General features: G+C 36.9%; 1 protein-coding gene across 1 annotated transcript; it reads left to right on the top strand.

The window, feature by feature from the left end:
- The first annotated feature begins 284 nt into the window (after positions 1 to 284).
- On the top strand, positions 285 to 14,555 carry LOC112057752 (plasminogen). Its single transcript, XM_052884032.1, has 13 exons — positions 285 to 402; positions 493 to 523; positions 1,393 to 1,564; positions 2,151 to 2,356; positions 3,313 to 3,515; positions 3,884 to 3,950; positions 4,553 to 4,597; positions 8,474 to 8,645; positions 10,012 to 10,220; positions 11,209 to 11,402; positions 12,672 to 12,729; positions 13,967 to 14,011; positions 14,391 to 14,555. Exons 1-13 carry the CDS (start codon positions 352 to 354, stop codon positions 14,465 to 14,467), a joined length of 1,530 nt encoding a protein of 509 aa, XP_052739992.1. The 5' UTR covers positions 285 to 351; the 3' UTR covers positions 14,468 to 14,555.
- The last annotated feature ends 4,481 nt before the right edge of the window (positions 14,556 to 19,036 follow it).

The following is a 19,036-nucleotide window of genomic DNA, read 5'->3' as shown; positions in this document are numbered from 1 at the left end:
AATAATTATGCAATGTTTACTTCGCTACACTTGGATTCGCTGGTTACAGGTGGCTCTGTATCGTGATGTTTGGAAGTCCCTACGAAAGACCTTTGTCCTGCAGTGGACGTCCATCGGCTGATATGATGATGATGAATGTTTACTTATCGATTACGGATACTGATTTATGTGAGCAGTAAACATAATCAACGAGAAAAGTAATTCGCATCAAGACTTCGAACGCTCTCTGATATCAACTCAGTTTTAATTAAAAAATTCTGTGTAGGTATTTCTTTTATTGCCCAAGAAATCGTTACTTGGAACCATGCCATTCCTCTCAAATGAAAAAGTTAAATTAATTACACGTATAAAATGAAACCATTGTTATGTGTTTTATTTTGTTTACTCATAACATTTAAACATGTAAGTTTTAAGCTGGTTTGGTTTTGGTTCTATTAGATATTTTATATTTTTCAACTTCGTCATGTATGATTTTTAAATTTTGTTTTATAGGTATTTTTAAATAAAGTAAACAACTCTTGTGGTAAGGCTGTTTCTGATTGCTATTTGTGAGCGTATAAATTCATTATTTTTGTTTAGTAATAAAATATAAAAGTTATGAATTTATTTTTAAATTAGTTATGCTGTTACTAGAAAGCCGTATTTTTCAAGATAAGACCTTACCTACTTGGAAATCAAATAAAAAAAAATTGGTTCAATACCATCTGAATGTTATGAAAAAAATATGCTAATACTTGAAGCGGCTCCCTTTAAAGGTGTTGCAAAGCTCTATATGATAAGCATATTTGCAGTACGCCTGATGCTGCAAATAATCAAGGATGGTAGCACTTCATCTCATTTCATATCAGCCATCCAGTAGGTACTGTTGGACATAAAACTTCCGAAAACACCAGTAGACTGAAGACATCAAGCGAGTTGCAGGGTTTAGCTGGATGCAGGCGGTTCAGGATCGTGATGTTTGGAAGTCCCTACAAAAGGCCTGTATCCTACAGTGGACGTCCATCGGCTGATATGATGATGATGATGAAATTGTTTTAGGAACATTATTTTTTATCCCAGTAACTAGTGTTATTCGGATCAAAAATAATCAAATTAAAAATCACTAACACTCTTCTATTATAATTTTCACTGTTGAACATAGGCCTCTTGCATGGACTTCCAAACACAACGGTCATGAGCCACCTGTATCCAGCGGCTTCCTGCGACCCGTTTAATATCATCGGTCGATCGGTGTAAAAGTCAGAGTTGCGAGTTATAAAAATATCGTTACAGAATAGCCTAGCAGATGAGAGTATACAATTTCTTATGCCGGATCTCCTACTATCCATCTCTTGACTGTTTTTACATCTATTGTCCGATATTAATAAATCAATATTTTTTTCACTTGTAAAGAGTGTGGTGTTGGTGATGTGGGAATTAATCGTCGCATCGTCGGTGGTACCACAGTCCAGCCACACCAGTACCCGTGGCTAGTGGCCCTCATGTTGGGATCGAAGCTTCACTGCGGGGCTGCCATTATAACGGATCTCCATTTACTGACGGCGGGGCACTGCATTACATTTGGGTTTGTAAATTATTTCAATAGTATCTCAGAAATTAAATATCACATGTCACAAACGGTGAAGGAAAAATTTCGTGAGGAAACCTGCATAACTGCGAATTTTCTTAATTCTCTACGTGTGTAAATTCTGCCAATCCGCATTTGGCTAGCGCGGTGGACTATTACCCAAACCCCTCTAATTCTGAGAGGAGACTCGTGCTTAACGGTAAGCCGAATATGGGTTGATAACTCAGACTAAATACATAAGGACTAGTATCGCACCCAAATTCACGAACAAATTTTTCTGCCATTTTCTAAGGAAAACGAGCTTAGATTTCATACATATCTCATACTAAACTAGCAGTTTTTGTTCGTTTTTTACACCATTTAACTACACAAAAAGGTTTATAACCGACGGACACGATTGTAAACTATGAAACATCGATTCTATAGAGACAGTGTTTATATTCGCATAAGATCGTTGATCATATACTTTGACAGAAAAATAATGTCTTGCGAGGCAGGTCTTTATCTAATTAGTCTGAGGTTGATAATGATGATGATGTCGTAAAATGAACGATGGTAATATGATCATTGTTTTTTATCCTAGAGTGCATTACAAAGATCTCTCAGCGTATATCGGCATGCATGATCGGTTGGGATCCTCACACTCTGTGTACAGAATAGCGAATGGTGTAAAACATCCCAATTTCACTTCGAACGCTGTGCGAGATATCAATGACATTGCGGTGTTAACGCTGGAGAAGAAACTGAAGTTTTCGGACAAAGTGCGACCTATTTGCTTACCCAGTACAGGTATGAATTTTGCTACGCTACTATATTAATCGATTTCAAGGTTGCTGCAACTAATTTAATTGTGAATTAGATAGGAACTTTATTCCTAATTTTATTGAAATGTTGCCTTCTACGAAATTAAATATGATTTTTGGTCATTTTTGACCTGCTACTGTATCACATTTGGGACTGTATGATTCTGGGGACTGTACGATTAAGAATCACTCAGTGGGTGATAGAGCGAGTTATGCTTGGAGTTTCTTTGCGTGATCGAATCAGAAATGAGGAGATCCGCAGACAAACCAAAGTCAGTTACATAACTCAGCGAGTTGCGTAGCAGAAGTAGCAATGGGCAGGTCACATGGTTCTAAGAGCCGATGAACGTTGGTGTTTGGGACAACAACGTCGACTCATCGAACTATGTGGCCTGCCCAGGTTGCTGGAATGGCGATCCCGCACCGGAAAGCGCAGTGTTGGTCGACTCCCGATGGACCGACGACATCAAGCGGGTTGCAGGGAGCCGTTGGATGCTGGTGGCTCGAGACCGTTGTGTTTGGAAGTCCATTCCAGAGGCATATGTCCAACAGTGGACGTCCATCGGCTGAAAATTATAATCGAAGAGTTTTAGTGATTTGATTATTTTTTAATCCGAGTAACACTAGTAACTGGGATCAAAAATAATGTTCCTAAAACAATTTCATTATCATATTAGCCGATGGACGTCTACTGCAGGACAAAGGCCTTTTATAGGAACTTCCAAACATCACGATCCTGAGCCACCTGCATCCAGCAAAACCCAGCGACTCGCTTAATGTCTTCAGTCCACCTGGGGGGTCGACCATAACTGCGCTTTCCAGTGCGGGGCTGCCATTCCAGCACCTTGGGACCCCAACGTCTATCAGATCTATGAACTATGTGACCATCGCCACTTCAGTTTCGCGACACGTTTGGCGTTAAAATTGTTTTTTTTTGTTTAGATATGGATTTACGTAACCTAGCGCTCAGGGTTGCAGGATGGGGGAAGACGAGGCAAGGTGCTCTCACCTCCTCACGCTATTTGTTGGAAACAAAAGTCAAACTGGTACCTACTGCAACATGTTCCAAGTCCAATATATATAGGGAAAACCTCGTCGCAGATACAATGATGTGTGCTTACAGTCTGGGAAAAGATGCGTGTCAGGTATACTTCTTAAAGTTTTCTTATTAGATTAACTGCAAAACTATAAATTGTATTTATTAAGTATTTTGTTTAGGATACGTGATATCCCAGTGGATATGACCTCTGCCTCCGATTCCGAAGGGGCGTAGGTTTGAATCCGGTCCGGGGTATGCACTTCTAATAATTCACTTTTCGGTTACGTGCATTTTAAGAAATTAAATATCACGTGTCAATCATCGTGAGGAAACCTGCATTACGTGTGTGAAGTCTACCAATCCGTATTGGGCTAGCGTGGTGGACTACTAGCCTAACCCCTTCTAATTCTGAGAGGAGACTCGTGCTCAGCAGTGAGTCGAATATGTGTTGATATATTAAGTATATTTTTTTAGGGAGATAGTGGTGGACCGATCTTTGCTACACATTCTCGGACACATGACGAAAAATGGTATCAAATCGGTAAGTTCGTTGTGCAATCCAACTATTTATAATACTATTAGCGGACGCCCGCGATTTCGCCCACCCTTAGACCTCCTTAATCCGGCCCTGTCGCAAAATCCGTCCTTAATAGACGTCTACTATAACTATAACTATAAACTTTAAAATACCTCCCTGCCAAATTTCATCTTTGAAAGTCAAGCAGTTTTCTTAAGCTTTTATATAATTAGATTTAGATTAGGTAGCATTTTAGATTTAAGTTTTATAATAAGTGCTTTATTAATTTTCTGTGGTGCATATCCGGTCTTTAGTTCTTTAATGTCTAGTAAGATTCAAATTGCCTTTTTCTTTTTCATTCATTATAAGACATCATACCGTGTCATTTTAGTTTAATTTAATTTACGACGTATATTTAAATTATTATACTTTTGTAAGTGGATTTTTATCCTTAATAAAGAAATTATTATTATTATTATTATTTAAAATGTATTTCAAACATTGCAAATGACGATTAATAATATTACGTAGGTATTTTTTATTTTAAAGCGTTTGAAAATATTTTTGTTTAAAATTAATTTTGTAAGAAGTAATTCATTTTATTGATGCGTTCATTTTCTTTATAGGTATAGTTTCATGGGGAATTGACTGTGCCATGCCAGACTATCCAGGTAGGTGCCATTTTTTTCAACTGAAAATTAAATTAATGTTATTTACTTATTTATTATCTCTTTAAAAAAATTCATTCTAAGACATTTTATTTACTTGGAAAAACATATTAATCAATATTAATTTAAAAAAATAATAACCAATAAATAACAATTGATTATAGCTCGTGCGGTTCAATTTGACACCTGTCTCGAATAATGTTTGTATTGTGTTTGTATGAATGTGTTTAGTAGCCAGGTGTCAAGTTATTCCGCACGGGTTATACATTCCTTTACCTTAAAAGGTCATAATAATCATAAAATTTCAGGTGTCTACACAATCGTTGCCAAATATGTACCGTGGATCAAACAACTGACAGGAAATGGAATGTATTGCATTTGAGATTTATGTAGAAGAGTTTGTAAATAGAGCATGTGTAGCTTTATATTTATTATATCGACTCAAATCCAGGAATACCTAAGTATTTGTAAAATTTTGTGACAATAAACTTACTTGTTTCTATAAAGATTATTTAAAAATCTACGTTTTTGATTTAAGGTGCCTACCTACATGTAATTTTATTATTTATTAAAATTTTGAATTTCTTAAAAAACACCAGCAAATCTAGTAGTGAGTCTGTATTTCCCAAAAGGTACATGCAACAAGGATCGGTTGATATTCATATTTACGAATGAAATTGTTTCACTTGCATATATAACATAACGGTTTATAACCAAAGCGATAAGAAAAATGAGGAATAAGCAATAAAATGTATGAAATTTTTTTTTCTATTTTATTCTATTGTTGTAATTTTCCGCCATTACACACGGATTTCACGTTTTAATTTAATTACCGTTCCGTTATTAATAATATCTAGAAATGTGATTTAGTGTCCGGTGTAAATTATGAAGCCATATGGTATTTAAACAGGGGCGTAGCTACCGCCGTATCAGCCGTACGGGCGTCCCGGACTATAGGGGGCCCTTAAGTGTGAAAGCAAAAATTAGTAAAGGGGAATGCCCATCGGGCCATACAACGTCGACCCAGGGAACTCAGGTATACCGCCGTATAAAAGTATATAGAGACTAGCGGACGCCCGCGACTTCGTCCGCGTAAAAATTGATGTAAACTTCTCTACCTCTACCTTACCCTGCTCGTAAACCTACCCAACCCTACCCTACCCTACCCTACCCCTACCTTACTCCTACCCTACCGCTAACGCTAACCCTTCCCTCCTCCCACCTTACCCTACCCTAACCCTACCCGTAACCTATCCATACCCTATCCTACCCTACCCCTAATCTACCCCTACCCTACCCCTACCTTACTCCTACCCTACCGCTAACCCTAACCCTTCCCTACCCCTGCCTTATCCCTACCCTAACCCTACCCTACCCGTACCCTACCCCTACCCTACCCTACCCTACCCTACCCTACCCATATCCTACTCCTCCCCTACCCTATAAGTTCCATATCCTTCCCCTACCTCTACCTTGCCCCTACCCTACACTACCCCTACCTTATCCTACCCCTTCCCTACCTCTATCCTATCCCTACCCTCAGCAAAATTGGTCCAGCCTTTTGTGCGTGGTGCATTGACCAAAAGACTATAATTTCCCAAGCGACTTCTATGCTAATACTATAAAGAGGTAAAGTTTGTGTGGTTGTCGGGGGTAATCTCTGGATCTACTGGACCGATTTGGAAAATTCTTTTACCAATAGAAAGCTACATTATTTGCGAGTGTCATAGGCTATGTTTGGTCCTCATATTCATACGGGAACGGGAACCACGTAATTGAAACCGCGGGGCGTCATATAGCGGCATTTCTGCGACTTTTAGAAATTTTGTATTATCTCCGAAACTATATAACTAATTAACATACTGTAAAGGGCAAATCTTATCTCTATAATATCCTTGTGATTATTAAATAATTCATTTTGATAAGGATTTAAGTTTAGTTGTGTAAATAATGACGTAAACCTTAGTTTAAAATTTAAATAATTTATTAAAGTACTAAAGGTACTATATCTGCTAAAATATAAAAGATAGATATATGGTGTCGCGGACTTTTTTGTAGAACTTTTAAAGGTTCAAAAAGCCTCCATACATTTATTTCAGTTATACGCAATGGTTGAGGCAGCGCATGCGAATAAGTAAGTTTTTCGGTCTGACCTGTAAGAGAAAACCCGCGATAACTCAGTAGTTATATATGATAGAAATATAAAATATAGCCTATAGCACTCCCCGATAACGTAACATTCTACTGGTGAAAGAATTTTTAAAATCGGTCCAGTAGTTCCGAAGATTACCCCATTTCAAAAAATTGTTACAAACTTACAAACTTACAAACTTACAAACTTACAAACTTTACCTCTTTATAATATTAGTATAGATGATAATATGATGTGTATATAAGGATCTGGTTAATTAATTAATAAAAGTATGTTTCTTGAAAAAAAAATATTTTTTATCATTCTTCTAGAGCAAAATGTTCGCAAGTGTACCAAAGCGGCGAAATAACATTTGAAGTTGTATAATTTTTTTTGTATTTTTTTTTCTGTTACCAAGAAGCTTAACAAACAAAAAAACGAACAAACAAATCAATCATAAGTCTTCTTTGTCGTCGTCATCAACTCATATTTGGCTCACTGCTGAGCTCGAGTCTCCTCTCAGAATGAGAGGGGTTAGGCCAATAGTCCACCACGCTGGTGCAATGCGGATTGGCAGACTTCTCACACGCAGAGAATTAAGATAACTCTCTGGTATGCAGGTTTCCTCACGATGTTTTCCTTCACCGATTGAGACACGTGATATTTGATTTCTTAAAATGCACACAACTGAAAAGCTGGAGGTGCATGCCCCGGACCGGATTCAAACCCACACCCTCCGGAATCGGAGGCAGAGGTCATATCCACTGGGCTATCACGGCTCGTTGTAGCAAACTTTTTTTAATAAAGTAATGATTCCATTATTAAAGTAAAATTATCAAGATTTTTTTAGACATAAGTAAACTGACGGGCGGCTAAGGTAGGCCTGGGCCGGGAATGGGCATTCCCCTATCTACAATCTTACTTAATCTGCTGGTGCTTCCCGAAGAAAAAGCATAAAAAAACTGCTAGAGATTTTCGGGATTTGCCTTTCGTTTATTGGGCCTAATGAATTTTGACACAAGGCCCCTGCTAAGCAAGCTACGCTACTGTTTTTAAATCTACCATCGATTGCGTGAATAATTTCTATGGTGTGTAGCGAAATAAGTTCGTATCGGCTGTATCGATAGTGTGCAGTGAGAAATCGAGGAGTGAAGTATAAACAAAACACTTAATATATGCATTTGTGTTTGTAAAATGTGGCCCAAATTAATTTTACTAGCCAATTTATTTCAGGTTGGTAGTATTTCGGAATTAAATGAATTAATTAACCCAATAGAATGAAAACAATAGCTTGTGTTTTTAGATGCCGACCAATTCGTTGGCAAATGGAACTCTTTCATGCGGTAAGTTGGTTTTGAAGATACAATTAGAAGGTAGATAGAAGCCCAATCTGTGGTTAGATACTTTAAGGAGGGCATAGGTTCGCATCCATGGGGCATGCACCTCCGACTTTTCAATTATGTGCATTTTAAGAAATTAAATAGATATCACGTGTCTCAAACTGTGAAGGAAAAACATCGTGAAGAATCTTGCATACCTGAGAATTTCTTATTTCCCTACGTGGGTAAAGTATGCCAATCCGCATTGAGTCAGCGTGGTGGACTATTAGCTTAACAATATCCCATTCTAAGAGAAGACTCGTGCTCAATAGCGAGCCGGATGTAAGTTGTTAATGAAGAAATCTTCCTCATGAATCACTAAAATGAAAATACGTGACTTTCGTTAAAAAAAACATTAATATTTAATAGAATGTGGCAAGCCTTCGGATGACATTGTGTCAATGAGGATAGTGGGAGGACGGAGGGCTGAACCTCATTCATTTCCCTGGACTGTAGCGATCACTAAGAATAACATCATGCACTGTGGTGGAGCATTGATCACAGACAGGCACGTTTTGAGTGCTGGACATTGTTTTAAATGGTAAGTAATTAAATTGTTTTATTTTACTACCTATTAGCTGTGATAGCACAGTGGATATGACCTCTGCCTCTGATTCTGGAGGGTGTGGGTTCGAATCCGGTCGAGGACAAACACCTCCAACTTTTCAGTTGTGTGCATTTTTAAGAAATTAAATATCACGTGTCTCAAACGGTGAAGGAAAACATCGTGAGGAAACCTGCATACCAGAGAATTTTCCTAATTCTCTGCGTGTGTGAAGTCTGCCAATCCGCATTGGGCCAGCGTGGTGGACTATTGGCTTAACCCCCCTTATTCTAAGAGGAGACTCGAGCTCAGCAATGAACCGAATATGGGTTGATAACGAGCTACCTATTAAATTGTTTCCTAGCGGACGCCCGCGAATTCGTCCGCGTGGAATTCAATTTTTCACAAATCCCGCGGGAGCATTTGATTTTTTCGGGACGAAAGCTGTTGTGTGTGTTAATCCAGGGTAAAATTTATCTCCATTCCAAATTTTAGCCAAATCGGTTCAGTACTTACACACATATCTACAAACCTTTACTGTGATTAAAAGTAGATATTTTATAAACATATTGTTAATTCAATTTACTCTTTATGAGTATACCTCTTTGAACCTAGTTTAATGTATTTTTTTTAAAGAAAATTACTTACAGCCTAGATGAAAGACGGGAAATTGTCGATAAAATTTAATAGCCACATTTTTCTATAACAAATTACGTGGTAGGTACTCATATATGATTCCGGTGAGAATTTTGTATTCCCGTATTCCCATTTTTTTTAATCCGGTAAAAGTCATGGTTCTCGAGGGATTAGTGAAAAATCTGTTGTCTGTAAAGTCGGTTTACTGACGATAGTTGAACGTGAAAACGTCATAAGAAAATACTGATGGAATGGTTGCATTTTTCAAAAGAAAATGTTATTTTTTTAAAATACTGTTTAATAATCTTCATAGACCAGAATTTACTTTATTTCTTGTAAAAAAGTTGGCAACCCTGGAGCGAGGGAACGACGCATGACGTCATCTTTCTTCGGATCGGTCGACTCCATCGAATTATAAGACGTTGTCACGTCGGAACGGAATTTCACACGAACTGAGTCGCGTGTAAAATTCCGTTATAATATATTTATATACATTAATCGCGAATATAATTATGTGGGATATTGGTTTAAAGAAATACGGGATATATCTTCTTCTTAAACACTTTATTTTAATTTAATTATGCACAGCACTCCGTCGTCGTTCACTTCGCATCCGCCATCCATCAAAACTCTTGCATCCCTTTCACACACACACACTTGCTCGCTCTCACCATGCTGCGTTCCGTTTCAATCCTACAAATAAATACATTAATATAATTGTTTACAGGGATAAATTGAATAATTTGGTAGTTAAAATCGGCCTGGACAGAGTAAACGACCAGACAAATGTTGAAACAAGATCTGTATCACACTCCGTCATACACGAACGGTTCCATTCCACGCCGGTCCGAGATGAAAACGATATAGCTATCGCGACATTAGACCACCCTGTGCGGTTTAATAAATACATTACTCCAATATGCTTACCACAATCTGGTACGTATGTAATATTATAATAATTAATGAGAAGTTTTGTTTTGCTTTAACATCTAAGCCTTTTAATCGATTTATAAAAATCTGAGCTCAAAAAGGAGCTGAGTCTGCATATCTGCATCGTAGCAAAAGTTAAAAATTTTGTCGAATTTTCACCGTTGGAGAAATAACATCGTTTCCCCTTTTTTGATTCCTATGTCTATCGACTATTCAAAGTGCGATCAGCTTAACAGTGTCTGCACTTACCTTACCTAACCTTATCAGCCGATAGACGTCCACTGCTGTACATAGGCCTCCTGCATGGACCTCTAAGCACAACGATTTCGAGCCGCCAGCATCCAGCGGCTCCCTGCAACCCGCTTGATGTCTTTCAGTTCTATGGGCAGTAACCTTATCATGGACAATCTACAAGGACAAAGAGCCCCTAGTCTCTGCACTGCAACATACTTACTATAGAATAACGCTTTTGTGGCAACCGATTAATGGCGACAGGTGTCGGACAGCAGCGACACCGGTGCGGAAAAATCCAGAATCACCAAAAAATATCAAATATGAAATATTTTTTTTATTATTATTTTATTTGGGTTGACAAACAGTTTAAACAATAAGATGAAATTTCAAAAATATCAATAACTTTTACACTATACTACAGCCTTTCTTGATGAATTTTAAAATATATAAGTTATGGAATGACTAGTGATTTATACCCTCATTTTTAATTTGTTTGTTGGTAGACAGTACTTATCAAGAAAGGCTGTAGTATACTTAGATCCTTTGCACCGTTAACCACAGATCTACTAAACAGAAAAGTGAAATATTGAAAGTGAAGTGACATTGAAAATTTAATTCTTACATTTTTAGTGTCAATAGTTTGATATTTGCAACCTGTATGCCCAGCGTGGTCATTCTACGGGCACAAACCTCATGGATACAAAACAAAACTTTGTGTGATCACTACAAATTCATTTATTTTAATTGAATTTCTCAACAGGAGAAGACTTTGGCGGTCGGATAGGAACAATAGTAGGTTGGGGTCGTATGGCAGTTGATAAAGCACCGTCAAAATTCCTTATGAAGGCCAGTCTTCCTATCCTTACTGATGAAGAATGTTTGCGTTCAAAACTGAGAAAGCATTTAGAGCCAACAATGTTGTGCACTTACTCCAAAGGAAAGGACGGTTGTCAAGTACGTGAAATTTCCATTTCTTTTCTTTCTAATTCTACTTTTCTCTACCATCTTTCAATAGTTTTTTGTCAATTCTGTTAGTAGGTATCACTTAGCTTGCTCAGAAAGTCCGTTATTGTAGAGTACGGGGTGGGAATTAAAATAGCATATAACATCTTAGGTACAGTACTTATTCTTTTTATTTTTAGCCGATTTCAAAAAGGAGGAGGTTCTATGTTCGGCTGTAAATAGCTGTTTTTTTTATGTATGTCCAGCGATATTTTCGTCATCTGTAGATTTGTAAATAAAATTTTTGTTTAGAAGGATATGCCTTGAAACATAAGAAAATAACGTTTGAGATAATTGCTTATTATTTTTGTTATGGTATGGTAACACTAAAAAAGGAAAAATTAAACTAAAAAGTTGCGGCGCGCCGCAATGTTGTTATATCGCAACGGCCCCGTAGGAGCATTGGACAGTCTGTTAATAAAGTAATATTGTGACGCATAATCAACTGAGCGGTGCCGCTCCGACGTCAACGCATTCACCCCTCCCAGCCTCATCTCGGTGTTTGCAAGTCACCGAGATGTTGCCGATATTTCTATGTAAGACCACGCAGCGACCCCGCTCCGGCGCCACACCGCCACCGCAACGCATCGCATAGATTTCACCGTGTCAGCGGGCACACGAGCAGTGCGGCGCCGTAACGTTGTTACGTCGCAGCGGCCCCGTAGGAGCATTGGACAGTCTGTTAATAAAGTAATATTGTGACGCATAATCAACTGAGCGGTGCCGCTCCGATGTCAACGCATTCACCCCTCCCAGCCTCATCTCGGTGTTTGCAAGTCACCGAGATGTTGCCGATATTTCTATGTAAGCCCACGCAGCGACCCCGCTCCGGCGCCACACCGCCACCGCAACGCATCGCATAGATTTCACCGTGTCAGCGGGCACACGAGCAGTGCGGCGCCGTAACGTTGTTACGTCGCAGCGGCCCCGTAGGGGCATTGGACAGTCTGTTAATAAAGTAATATTGTGACGCATAATCAACTGAGCGGTGCCGCTCCGATGTCAATGCATTCACCCCTCCCAGCCTCGTCTCGGTGGTTGCAAGTCCGGTGCGGCACCGGAGCGCATCGTATGACATGCCACAGATATTTCTATGTAACACCGCTCCGGCGCCACACCGTGTGCGTCGTGTGCCCCTGCTCTTGTTAAATTGAAGGCTCTACATACGAAGAGATAGACTGAGAAAATGATTGACTTTTTCACTAAAACAATATTTTGCAGGGTGACAGTGGGGGACCTCTCGTGGTATTTCAACCAGATGGAAGATACGTCGTAGTGGGTAAGAAAGATATTTTTTTAACGCGCAGAAATAAATCGCTCGTTTTATACAGATAATCTGCCTTTATAGATATTTGATCAACGTAGTTGGAAATCTAAAATTGCATACTAATTCCGTTGTTAATTAAAAAGATACAAGTTGCCAGTAAGATAACTCAGAGTCTGTTCAAGCTAGAAAGCTGAAATTTAGTATGGGTATGTATAATAAAGTCTATAAAATGGTAAAAAAAAAAATTTTTGGGGTTCCTTCCATACATGCAAAGTGAGGATGAATTTTATATCGTCTATCCCATGTTGTGGGGTATAGTTATCGGTATTTTTGTGCATGACATAAGGGATTTAAGTGCTAACTTAATCTACGGAACCCTACACTGCGCGTGGTCCGACACGCACTTGTCCGGTTTTTTAAATTACAATTTAATTATGCCTAACCAGCTTATGTGGCAATATTATTTGTTAGAAGTGCGTCTCTGCGGGTAGTGTGGTAACTGGCCCGATGGCCACGATCGAAGCTTTTTTTTTTTTTTTTAAATATTTACAAGTTAGCCCTTGACTACAATCTCACCTGATGGTAAGTGATGATGCAGTCTAAGATGGAAGCGGGCTAACTTGTTAGGAGGAGGATGAAAATCCACAATCCTTTCGGTTTCTAGACGACATCGTACCGGAACGCTAAATCGCTTGGCGGTACGTCTTTGCCGGTAGGGTGATAACTAGCCACGGCCGAAGCCTCCCACCAGCCAGACCTGGACTAATTAAGAAAATCTCAATCTGTCCAGCCGGGGATCGAACCCAGGACCTCCGATTTGTAAATCCACCGCACATACCACTGCGCCACGGAGGCCGTCGAAGACCTTCGCTTAGACCGAAGTTATAGGTCTGTATATGTCACCGTAAAATCGTAAATACCTTTAGTTTAAAATCTATCTCGCGAGATTGTTAACTGTCGATAGATTGTGATCTATACGTTGTCCTAAGAACTGGCACTTGTGTGGCTCAGAAACCAATGGTTAAGTTTACAAGTTAGGTTAGGTTAGGTTAGGTAAGTGTTTTTTTATTTATGAAGTAGGTACCTACTAATAAAGAAAATTCTATCGAATAATAACACGTTAAATTGTTGCGGTTCACAATCTATCGACAGTTTACAATCTCGCGAGATAGATTATAGGTAAACTAACGGTATTTACAATTTTATTTTACTTAAAGGTATAATAACGGATATTTGTATTTTGTTTTAGGAGTGGTGTCATGGGGAATAGGTTGTGCAGACAACAGGTATCCAGGTCTGTGTTAAAATCAATATTTTATTTTTTTAGCCAGTTTTACGATTGATTTCTGAAGGCATTAGTGAAGTGCGAATAGCATCGTCGTCATCAACGCATATTCGGCTCACTGCTGAGCTCGAGTCTCCTCTCAGAATGAGAGGGGTTAGACCAATAGTCCACCACGCTGGTCCAATGCGGATTGGCAGACTTTACACACGTAGAGAATTGAGAAAATTCTCTGGTATGCTGGTTTCCTCACGATGTTTTCCTTCACCGTTAGTTGGTTCAGCTTACTTGGCGGGATCTATACCTATCTATGAGGTAACCAACGTTCTGCTTCGTCCGATATGTGTCGGCCTTTTGCCTACCTATTTAAAAATGATGATATTGTTTTCAGGAATTCACACGAAAGTAAGCTTTTTCATCGATTGGATAAAGAAACATTCTGCCAGTGGAAATACGTGTAGCTCGTAGAATAACACGATTATTTATGTAGTACTAATTGTTGAAATTTGAGCCAATTTACGTAAAAATACTAAAAAATACGAAATTTATAATAAAAAATATATAATATGCTCAAATGGTTTTATTTTTTTAAGTTGCCCTAATACCTACGTACTTAATATTTAGGTACATATTATAATGTCCGGTTGAGCGAAATGCCTTTAAGTCTTAAAATCTCCCATTGTGGGTTATATTTGACATTAAAATCCCCATTTCATTATTTAAATATCTGAATCAACCGTCATTTTTGTAGTTACCATAGATGTGTAAATATGTGTAACTATGTCTACTCTTTAGAACCTAGTGAGTAAAATGAGAATTAATTTAAGTTAGTTAATTATACACTCATCGAAAATGTATAAACATAAACATAGGTAACTAAAAATTAAAACGATTATTAATGAATTTGATGCCAGAAAATTAGCCAGCTCGACTAGGTAGGTATTCTATTTCTATTGCTAAGTAATAAAACTTGGTTGGTTGTAATAAAATAGTTTTATTAGTACATAAATAGGTCATAATATTTAAAACGTAAATATCTCAGTCAGTATAACCTTTTGATATACGTCTTATTGCATTTTTCTTATTAGGTACCTGATGGTAATAAGAAAAATGAAATACTAAATTCTCAAAAATCATTATTTTTCAAATAGTTATTTGAAAAACTGTCATTTTGGTTCAACTTGCTTGCTGGGACCCATAAGGTCATATTTTATTTCATAAAAAACTAATCAATAGAAAGCAAAAAACGTAAATGAATATTTAAAAGACCCGTCAATTAGTAAGGCAAGACTACTTACTTGCTACAACTACTGCTTACTTAGACCATTAATAAGAATAAGACTGCTTATGATAATTTAAATGAATAAACTAGTAATTACTAGACTAGGCTAGGGATTAACACTAGACCGTTTCAGATAAATGAAGACTATCAATACTCTTAATCGATTTTATGTTACCGATTGTTGGATGTACTCGAGAGCAAACGGAGTTGATTCAAAACAATACATTCAACACATATTTTGCTATCTAACCAAAGAAATCAATGAACAAGCTAAATATTCACATAAGTAGATGCCAATATAAAAGGAAATATTATCAATTCAAAAGAACAAACCTAACTAGTTGCTAGGTAGTAAGTAATTTTACGATAAAATATGATATTAAGTAATAGAAGGTAACATAGATATTTTATTCATCATTAAGGACCTTCGACCATTAATAATAGGACCTGCCTCCTGCCTCGCTAACCGTTACCTTGTCTACATTTTTACTGTGCCGTTACCCCTCTGGCAAAGATCAAAAATCAATGTACAGAGTAATCAATGATCTAACGCGTTTATAGAAACTGTTGCTATAAAATCGATGTTTCATTGTTGTAATTGTTTTCGTCATGTAAAGAGCTCCCTAAAAATGCCCGTTTGTGTAGTTGATAGGCATAAAAAACCACCATAAACTTGTAGTTTAGTAAAAGATGGAGTAAGGTTTTATTTGTAAGAACCTTAATTTTATCAAAATAAAAACATTTTCTAAATAGAATCGATTCTTTTGACGGAACAGCAAAAAATCGATCAAGTAATTAAACATTCTATGTGTAAATTCTGTGGATAGTCTAAGCGATGTGTTGGTTAGTCTGTGTAAAAAATGTGTGTGTGACACAGAATACATTTAATGGTGTTAAATATTTTCGTTGTGTAAGTTTACCTCGTCCCCCTCAAAAAACGACAGACTTTTTGTTGGTGAATTTGGGTGCGAAACAGGTCCATAGTCTAAATATTTATTTATTTATTTATTAAGTTTGCTAGCGACTTTTACATATTTTTACACATACAAAAAATCAACTTATGAACTAACATGCTTAGCGTATGCAAAATCGTATTAAAGCAAACATTGCTTGCAAAACCACTTTCATCTAATATTTTACAAAACAAAATACTTATATTTTACAACTTAAATATAAATCTAAAGTATCCTAATTAAAAGCAAAAAAAGAAAAAATTAATTATGTATTTCTGTATCTAAAACTATATAATCAAAAATTAATAAAAAAACTAAACAATAAATAGTAAAAAAAAAAAAAAATGCAAGGAAACTAATAAAACAAGCCAGTCATACTTGGCTAACCAGGTTATTAATGATTAACCTGCGAAATGTGTTTGGCGAATTTGAATTGACATCCAGTGAAACACTAAGCTTATTATACAGTTTACATAGCCGAGGGAAGATGGAGTTTGCGCCGAAAACTGTCCTGGAGTGAGGTGGAAAAAGTGGAGTAATAGCAGAACGCGGATATCTATATGGCACTCTAAAATTTATTTTACCTAATAACTCAGGGCAGTCTAACTTATTTCTTAGCAGTTTATATAAGAATATTAGGTCTAACAAATCCCGTCTTTGTTCGAGGGTTATCATTTTAAAATACTTGAGCCTTTTCCTATATGAAACTACTGTTTTATGAATTTTTGATGAGTATGATAGATGCCACATAAATCTTTTTTGCACACGTTCTAGCCTTAAATGGTGGGTAGCGTAATGTGGACGCCAAACAATACTACAGTACTCCAAATGACTACGCACAAGACTATTATAAAGAATCATTTTAGTTTTAGGTTCTTTGAAAGATCGACCTTGGCGCATAACAAATCCCAGTAATTTAGACGCTTTCTTTATCACACTTTCTATATGGTTCAAAAAGGTTAATTTTCTGTCAAACATAACTCCTAAATCTCTTATAACGTCAACTTCCTTGAGACTGTTACCATCTAATTTATATTGTGTTTGAAATATATTGACTTTACGAGTGAATTTAATATGAAGACATTTATTAAGGTTAAGTTGCATGCCATTATATTTGCACCAATTTATAAGTCTATTTAGATCACTCTGCAGTAGAACTGAATCGGCCATTGAACAAATTGTTTTTGATATCTTTAGGTCATCGGCATATAAATATGGTTTGGACTGTTCAAAGCATAGTACAACGTCGTTTACAAATATATTAAACAAAATCGGGCCTAGATGCGATCCTTGAGGTATACCTGACGTTATTTTGTTTATCGAGGAGCTAAAACCATTAATAACTACGTAAAATGTTCGTTCGTTCAAATATGACGATAACCATTGCAATACCGAACCTGAGAACCCATAATACTTTAATTTTTCAACTAGAAGAGCATGAGGTACTTTATCGAATGCCTTTTTAAAATCTGTATAAATGGTGTCTACTTGTTTTTGAGAGTCTATAGCTTATGATAAAGTAGAATGGAAACTAACTAAGTTTGTGGTAGTTGACCGGCCAGGCAAAAATCCATGCTGGTAATCAGAGACAAAACTTTTGAAATATGTTTGTATTAGGGGACAAACTAAAGACTCAAAGACCTTGGCAAAAACAGAGAGAATTGATATGGGCCTATAGTTCTGTATATCCTTTTCGTCATCACTCTTGAATATTGGTACAACTTTTGCCTGTTTCCAAAGAGTTGGAAAGGTACCAGAGTTTAATGACGCTTTAAAAATTAGGTAAATAGGAACAACTAGATAGGTCGCGCAATTTCTAATGAATATTGGTGGAATATTGTCCGGTCCTGATCCTTTTGAAATATCAAGGTCTTTTAGCTTTTTCAAAATCTCAGTTTGACTTATTTCGATGGTTCCAAAGTTTTCGCTAATACCTAAGTAGGGGATTTTTTGTAAATGGTTAGAATATTCCATACTACAGTTATTATCATCATCATATACGGAAGCAAAGTAACTAGAGAACATATTACAAATTTCAACTCCGTTGTTTGAAATATTACCCGCGTAACTCATTGTAGCTGGATAGGAGTTAGGATTTTTACGCTTGCCTTTCAGGAAAGTCCAAAATGCTTTTGGGTTTTTCTGAATTTGCTTTTCAAGGTCCTTATTATAATTGTTGTAGGCATCCCGTGTAGCTTTATTGCATCTGTCACTAAGTATTTTTAATTCTATTTGATCCATTGGATTATTATATTTTTTAAAACGTTTTAAAATTTTATATTTTTCTTTAATTCTTTTTACAACCATATTGTTTATCCAGGAAGGGTACCTACTACTTTTGACTTTTTTTAGAGGAACATATTTTACGATAGCAGTCTGCAGAACTTCATAAAATACTTTTATCATCTCATTTACATCAATTACGTCAAGAACAAGATCCCAGTTAATTCCTTTCAAATACCCGTTAATAGACTCATAATCAGCTTTATAAAAGTTAAATCGCTTTTGCGACGTATTGGTAGAAAGCCTATCTATTCTTACATTGGGTATGTTGATTTCGAGGGGAGGGTGCAGTGGATCAATGTTGCTAATATAATTATAAGAATAACTAACTGTGCAAGCAGGTAAATCTACTAGTACAAGATCAAGTATTTTTTGCCTATTGTTTACAACAGAGTTACATTGACGTAAACCATTTTCTGTTATAAAATCTAACAAATTTTGCGCTATTGGAGCAATATTGCAATTAGATGAGTTAACAGACGCATTCCAAGTAATGGAGCTTAAATTAAAGTCGCCAAT

This window comes from Bicyclus anynana, chromosome 10, assembly GCF_947172395.1.
Source record: "Bicyclus anynana chromosome 10, ilBicAnyn1.1, whole genome shotgun sequence".
Lineage (NCBI taxonomy): Eukaryota > Metazoa > Arthropoda > Insecta > Lepidoptera > Nymphalidae > Bicyclus > Bicyclus anynana.
This window is presented reverse-complemented; position numbering and strand designations above follow the sequence as displayed.

Excerpts from the sequence above, each read along its gene's own strand:
- LOC112057752 (XM_052884032.1), top strand. The coding sequence starts at position 352 with ATGAAACCATTGTTATGTGTTTTATTTTGTTTACTCATAACATTTAAA. Across the intron at positions 8,646-10,011 it reads GCTGGACATTGTTTTAAATG|GGATAAATTGAATAATTTGG; the intron begins GTAAGTAATTAA and ends AATTGTTTACAG. Across the intron at positions 14,012-14,390 it reads TGCAGACAACAGGTATCCAG|GAATTCACACGAAAGTAAGC; the intron begins GTCTGTGTTAAA and ends TATTGTTTTCAG.